At 42.1% G+C, this 7,607-nt stretch overlaps 1 protein-coding gene across 1 annotated transcript in view; it reads left to right on the forward strand.

Moving 5' to 3' along the window:
- Nucleotides 1-7,607, forward strand: part of SKA1 (spindle and kinetochore associated complex subunit 1) — a 40,702-nt gene that overhangs the window by 7,125 nt on the left and 25,970 nt on the right. Inside the window, exon 3 of the mRNA XM_006033137.3 lies at nucleotides 4,880-5,004. Coding sequence (XP_006033199.1) covers nucleotides 4,880-5,004 — 125 coding nt within the window. The remainder of the gene's footprint in view (nucleotides 1-4,879; nucleotides 5,005-7,607) is intronic.

The following is a 7,607-nucleotide window of genomic DNA, read 5'->3' on the forward strand; positions in this document are numbered from 1 at the left end:
GAATGAAAGAGGGGCACCAAACAGAACCGGAACACATGAATTCAAGGCAGGAGTTATGGGCTGCAGATTCAGTGAATTCAGATGTGACATGGAGAAAAATGTATGGGGGACACCTGGAGATGAGGTGGTCCACCCATGTCTTCCTTTTTAGAAAGAGAGAACAAAAATTTACTTGTATTGTGAGGGGAAATAACATGGAAAGTATTAGAGGCCAAAGAGTAAGGTGAGGAGGAACAAGAGAAGTCTCACATACAATGTTATCACCCCTTCTCAGTCTAAAGAAAATACTTTCTGATTCTGGTGTGGCAGAACGGGAAAACAGCTGAAATTCTGCAGAATTTTCTTTTCTTTCTAACCGATGCAAGAATCTATTGTGTATGATTATGCTCTTTAATAGGAAAGGACAATTCTTTTAGACTTAAATGGAGAAAAATCTACTAATACATGTAGCTATATTTAACAGTATCAGCTATGCATAATGTTAGATAGATTTGTAAACGTAAATGATGCTCTTATGCATGGGACTGATGATGTCAATGCTATCTACTATTCAGATCATCTTTCTGTTGTAAGACAGATGGGGCAATTGCTTATAATTCTGCAAATCTTTAATCACTGGGGCTGAAACTTTGCCCTGGGTCTCTGACCCAGGTTGACTTTATTTTTTATTTTAGCTAAGTTAATCAAGCCATTTCTGATAATAACTTCACATTGTTTGAACCTGAATACACGCGCTCACACACACTTTTGAGGCTTTTCTTTATATAGCCTTAGAGTTAGACTTCACTGGTGAACAGGGACTTGAAATTTTGTAGTGTTATTCCCTTTGTGTCAGGGATACACCTTTTGACATCCCTGTGAAATCTGCTGTACTTTGGCCAATTTAAAAACATAGTTTGCTCAGGCCTGGGGTAGACCATTTTGGTTTTGGCAGGTAAGACTCAGACTTCACTGAGTGTCTCATAGATTCTCATACTGACCAAAGCAGGTATCCACTATAGGCATAGTACCCACTCATAGTCCAGGGCACCAGCGAAGCCAGGTTTTCGTTCTAGTGGCTGCTCCATGCAGAGAGAAGGGAAACGTGTTGATTGGAAAAAGGGATGTGGTGAGACTGGGACTGGAGTAGGTACAGACTAACTGGGATGTCAGGGTATTAGGGACACTGAGGCTGTTTGGGCAAAGATATGGCAGCTGAAGTAGAAAAGGGAAACTAGAACTAGGGAAAGTCTAAGGCTGAGAGTTAGAGGAAAGGCAGCTGGTACTGGTTGGGCAAGGAGACTACAGGAATGGAAAAGGGGTAATGGAGATGGGGGGGTCCATTGTTTGGGAGAGGGGTTTTTGGATGAAGAGCTGAGGAGGGAGGGGATGGGGTAGAGTAGGACCAGTGGGGGGGAAAAAAAAGGAGACTCCGACTAGAGCTGACAAGAATCAATTTTTTATGCTGCAAATTTGTATCAGTCCTACAAGTTGAAATCTGGGGGGAGGAATATTCAAATTGGGTAAACTAAAGTTTATTTGAATTGCTTCGTTTAGATTTTGAATTTTTAAACCAGTGGTCCTCAATAAGGGTGCCACACTATCCCTTTGGGGTGCTGTGACACAGGTAGTGCCGCCACTGTGGCAGCCAAGTGAAACTACCTTGTTTTCAGGGGCATGGCATGTGCATAAGCTCCTCCTCTATTAGAGCTCTCTGATAACCCTTGAGTAGGCAGGAGAGCTAGTTATGGCTGTAGCCCTTCCTGGTCCAGCCCCCATGATGCTCCTCCTGACAGGTGCATAGGGCAGTTCCACCTACGGGTGTTTCTGTTGCTGGGAAAAGCATGGGTGGGGTGGCCAGACCAGGAAGGGCTACAACCTGAGTCAGCTGTCCTGTCTGCATTAGGGTTAGTAGAGAACCCTAATGCAGGAGGCGTGTTTGCACGTGCCACAGCTTTCCCTGAGCTGCCTGGGCAGCAGGTATGTGGAACAGTTTTTACCTGGAGGCAGCAGCACCCGGTTGAGAAGCACTGAGGTGAGCAGAGGCAGCACCAGCACTGTTCTCACCTGGGGGTGCTGCCATGTTCCAATGGTGGTGGAAGGGTGCCCTGATTCTGAGGGCTGAGAACCACTGATTTAAACATTTGCTTTTTTCATATGAAGTTCAAAACAAATGTTGCTTTAGCTTGGAACATAGAATTTTGTCTTTTGAAAATGTCAGAGGGTATAGAATCAAGGATTTTTATGGGTAATATCTTTTTTGGACTGGCTTCATCGTTGGGGTAAAGTTGGACAGCTTTCAAATGCAAGAATGCCTTGCATTCACAAGCTTGTCTAGCTTTATCCCAACCAAGCAGTTGGTCAGTAAAAGTTATTATCCACAAAAATCTTTGTCCATTGCATAATTCCTAGACCATCATGGCTAAAACATCACTCCAACACCATAACAATGTTTAGACAATTTTCAAACTTACAGAATTTTTTAATAGGACATATGTTGAAAAGGACCCTGTCACATATCACGCCTGTCACAAAGATCTTGCTTTTGATAGACTGGCATTTATGAATCTGAAAAAGAAGTATTTTCCTAAATATTTTGACCAGTTCTAAATAGGAGTATGAAGCAGTGTCTGTTAGAGGACATTGGGCAGGGCAGGATGGGAACTCAATTGGACAAGGAGCTTGTGCCTGGGAGGAGAGCTGGATGTGAGGCGGATAAGAGACTGAGTATCAAGGGAGCTGGGAACTTTGGCCTTGGGGGTTAGGGGAATAGGACTGGCTGGGCAAGGAGATTAGAGGGAAGATTCGGATTTGGTAGGAAAGGAGAAAGAGACTGGGAGAAGAAGCCAGAGGTAGGGAGCAGGCAGGATTTGGGAAAAGGACCAAAAGCAGTTAAGCTTTGGAAAATGGTAGGCACTTTTGACCTTACAGGACCTACAATGGATCTTAGGATTCCTGAGTCTCCCCATTCTTCTGTGGTCCTTAAATGGCTGTGAAACCCACTAACAAAGTAGGTTTCCTCCCCTGTTAAAGAGAATTTGGATAAGGATGAAAACCTGTTACTGTGATCACTTAAAAAGAACAAAAACCTTTGCAGTAGATCTAAAGGCTTCAACTTTGATAAACCTTGTAGAATCAGTGTGCTGCTATACAGTGCAATTTCTGTTTTTCAGTTTTCTTTTAAAAAAAATCTAAGTAACAGGAAAAAATTATAAAAGAACAATGTTGGGCTTTCAAAGTTAAGTACTTAAGTTAATAAATGCCAGTTAAAGTTGCTGATGTAACCTTAGCCTCCTCCTTGTGCATCATGATAAAATCCTTAATTTTATGATCGCATACTTTTTTATCAGGGCTGTGCCTCATTCAAGACAGAAAAGAGCTGTTCTGGCAATGTATCTGGGTCTCCTGGCTCAGGCAGATGAATGCTGCCCTGGAGACCTGGATTCTGTCCCTTCTTCTACTACAGTGTTCCTGTGATTCTAGACATGTCACATAAATCAAGCCATTTGCTGGTGGCTGAGATCCTATAGGCAGACTTGCAGAAGTGCTGAGCACGGATAGCTGCAGCGAAGTAGGGGAGAGCTGTGATGGAATATGCAGAGTTCCATATCATGCAAAGTACTCTGAGAAGTCAGGGCCGAGGTATCTCAAATGAGCACCTAAAATTAGTGGATACTCCTGACTGTAATTTTTGTGTGCCTCAGCTTTCCAAGTGTAAAATGGGGGTATTACCCACAATTTTCCTTCACAGGGGTGTTGTGAAAATAAATTCACCAATGTTTGAGCCCTAGAGATGGCATAGTGAGGAGTGCCATGGAATAAACCTGTGAGGAAATGTAATTGTATTCAGAGGAGGGTTTCAGTAGTATTCAGTAAAATGAGTCTTGGGGCCAGTTCTGCTCCCCACACCTCAAAAAAGATATAGAAGAGCTAGAGAAGGTACAGAGAAGGGCAGCAAGAATGATTAATGGCATGGACAGACTTCCATGTGAGGAAAGACTAAAGAGGCTAGCCCTATTCAGTTTGGCAAAGAGATGCTTGAGGGGGGACAAGATAAGGGTTTACAAAATACTAGATGGTGAAGACAGAGGAAATATAGATTGATTTACTCTCTCCCCCAATATAAGAACTGGGGGATCGCAAAATAAAACTAGCGGGCAGTAAGTTTAAAACTAACAAAAGGACGCTTTTTTCATACAGCATGTAATTGAAGCGTGGAACTTACTGCAATCAGATATTGTGGAAACTGACCGTTTAGCCAGATTCAAAAGGGATTGGATAAGTCCTTGGAGGAAAGGGGGATCAGTAGCTATGGCGAATGAAAATTAGGGATACAGCTATGGAAAAAAAGTATGCAATCATGTAATTAAAGACTCAGATGCGTATGTACAGGGGATCATAGATTCATAGATGCTAGGGTCGGAAGGGACCTCAATAGATCATCGAGTCCGACCCCCTGCATAGGCAGGAAATAGTGCTGGGTCTAGATGACCCCAGCTAGATGCCTATCTAACCTCCTCTTGAAGACCCCCAGGGTAGGGATGCACGGGCTATTTTAATTCTTGTATTTTCTGTTTTTGAATGCTTGACTTTTTCAACCTTAAGGCATATTTGTAACCCTGACCTGATGTGGTTAGCCGAGATCATATTCCAGATAGTTTTAGTTCTAGCTGCAGTATTCTTCTCTGGGATAGCACTGAGTACTTTATTCAAGAGAATATTAACCCCTCTTTAAAGAGCATGGTCTCTCTAACTTTGCTGGGAGGGCAGTGACTCCAGTGTGGGAAGGAAAAAAGCAGGGAAGGGATGTGCCAGACTTTGCTCATGGGGTGGGAGAATCCTGTAGTGTGAACTGGGCTGTTGGTTTATTTTTATTTTGTACTTTGTCCCTCTTTGACAGATCAGGAGCCATCCTTGAAATCTGTGCTATGTAAAATCGGACATGAGATGTCTCTTTTAAATGAACTCCTGAATAGAATGGAAATAGAAGTTCAGCATCAAGAAAAACTGAAAAATACACTTAAGGTAATCTTATTTTGTTTAAGGTTGCTTCTCAATACATAAATGGAAGCTTCAGAGGAGTTGCTTAGACAAAACTTGGCTTCTTAAGTGTTATGTTTTTGAGTTAATAAGGAAGTTACAGAAAGCAAGTACCACTGATGAATATAGTGCATTAATTGCAATAATGAAGTTATGATGACTGGTGTTTGTGAACCTGGGGAATGTGCCAGTGGGCTTCAGTTCAGGCTTTTCTATCATAATTAGATTGGAAATGTCCTCTACAAATTAGCGTTTCTTTCTTCTTAACACAGGTGACTTTTGTTCTCCCCTTCCCCCTGCAAAAAACTGATAGCGAGCTCAGCTGTTGTGAAATGTGTGTCCTTAATTATTCATTTGACCTGGGCAAACCCTGAGTAATTTTGAAGCCAACGGGCATATTTCATATTTACATATATGTTGCTACATAGAATATTTTTCCAACTGACAATGTTGTCAGCATGAGAAGATTTGTATACCTTTTTTTGTTCATGCTTTAGTGTTCACCAGAGTTCAGTGTATGTGCTAGCCCTGTGACCTTTTTTAATGTACTGCTCATATATTTTTGGGGATGATTATAGTTCATCAGGACAATACTATCTCATCTTTTTTTTTTTCTTAACTTTTCGTCATAATCAAACTTAATAAAGGGGAATTGCGAAGAAATGATGAAATCATGCATGAAAAAAGACCCTTTAGGATGCCAAAGGACAATGGCAGCCTGCCACCAAATCAGAACTGGCCAGTAATATAAAATGCATCCATTGTATAAAACCTCACTGCCTAATTTTCACTGTCCTCTCCCCATATTGATGTACTACATGTGTTGATGTACTCTGATATTGATGTACTAACTCTGGCAACCCTCTATCAATTTATTGCAAATGAAATCTTGTTTACAAGAGTTTCTGCTGGTATTGGTAGAAAATATGAGTCTTTAAAAGCAATTAATTGTTGTGGAAATTGTCACTTGAGATTATAACTTCAGGTGGAGGTAAACCCTTCAAAAACTTAAGTTCCTGTCTAAATGAAGTGACAGAATTTAGTCATAAAAAGGCAGGAACAAAAATGAAATGGTGCAGAATGAAATAACATGCAGAATTATTTCTAAATGTCCAGAATGGTCAGTCTTGGTCTGTGGCCTCAGACCAACACTGGGTGCGTTTGCGTGTTAACATGAAGCCTTTGGAGCTCTTTCTTGACTTTTTTAAGCCTATGTCTGCATTAGAAAGTGTTATGACTGCTGCCCTGTTAGAGTGCACGTACATCTGGCTGCCTTTCCTGGGAATTGGGTTCCCACAGCTCCCCCTGTCCTATTCCATAACTTTTCTTTTTGTGCTGGTTCATTCATTCCCCACAGCTCTTCCTTTAGACCTCATAATCTGATCCTCATACTCTTTCAATGCATCTCCCATCTTGCTGGCCAGAAGCACAGACACTGAACAAATCAGCAGATCTCTCATGTCTCATTCTGTGCATTGCAGAAATTTGTTTACCACAACAGCTGGTTGTTCATCAGTGAAAATGATAATTTTGAGAAGAAGTAGATGATTGACAGTGAGTGAAAACTGCAAGCTGCTGCAGGCACACAGTGACCAGCTACACTATATGGAACAGCGTGCCTGGGTCTGTGAATTGAGCACAGTGAGGGGGCGGGGACGGGATTAGATTGTGGTGTAGATTTTAGACAGTCAGCAGAGGATACAGAGGGCCACATTCTTGGAGTCATTTGCTGAGCTTGCCTCAATCTTTGAGCTCAGATGCACCAAAATGAAAGCTGCTTTTACAGTGAAAAGGGGGGTGCAGTAGCTCTTTGGAAGCTTGCAAGATTGGATTTACAGCAGCTTGTGGGCAATCAGTTTGGTGCTGGAGAATGTCCAGTGGGTGCAGGTGTCTTCTACATGTGCAAGGCCATTGGGTGTGTCCTGTCATAAGATTGTGAGTGGGCATTATGCAGGAAATAAGAGGGATTCAATGAAAATTGTGGTGGAAGAAATATCCAAATTCTGCCTATCTTGCTTCTGAGTATGTGAGCAGGAAGGCATACTTTTTCATGCATCACTAAGGTGCTGATGTTAACATCGGATGGTTAGAGAAGGTTCCTGTTATTTACAAAGAATCATAAAACTAAATCCTAGACTAAATAATTCTAGTTCTTATAGTTCTTACAGCTTTTCCCCCATCCATCATGTTTCCAAAACTTCTAATCATTTTTGTTCCTCTCTGCTGGATTCTTTCCCATTTGTCTGTGTCTTTCCACAAATATGATTCCCAAAACTGGATACCTTACTCCAGCTGAAGCCTCACTAAGGCTGGATAGAGTGGAAGAATCACTTCCCTTGACCAGTCATTTGGGGATGTGGTATAACTACACCAGCAGGAAAAATACACTGTCTGTTTCAAATGGCAATTCCTTTATTCTTAGGAACTTACCAAATTTACACGGAAGTGGGGTGCGCGGCAGCTTCTTTATTCTTGTATGTTCTCCCGCGAGTCCCTCTCTCTCCCCCCACCATTGATCGGCAGAGGGAGGGGCCCCGCTGCTCCCTCCTGATTGGCAGGGGAAAGAAAAAGGCCGGTTTTAAAACATT

This window comes from Alligator sinensis, unplaced genomic scaffold, assembly GCF_000455745.1.
Source record: "Alligator sinensis unplaced genomic scaffold, ASM45574v1 scaffold24_1, whole genome shotgun sequence".
NCBI lineage: Eukaryota > Metazoa > Chordata > Crocodylia > Alligatoridae > Alligator > Alligator sinensis.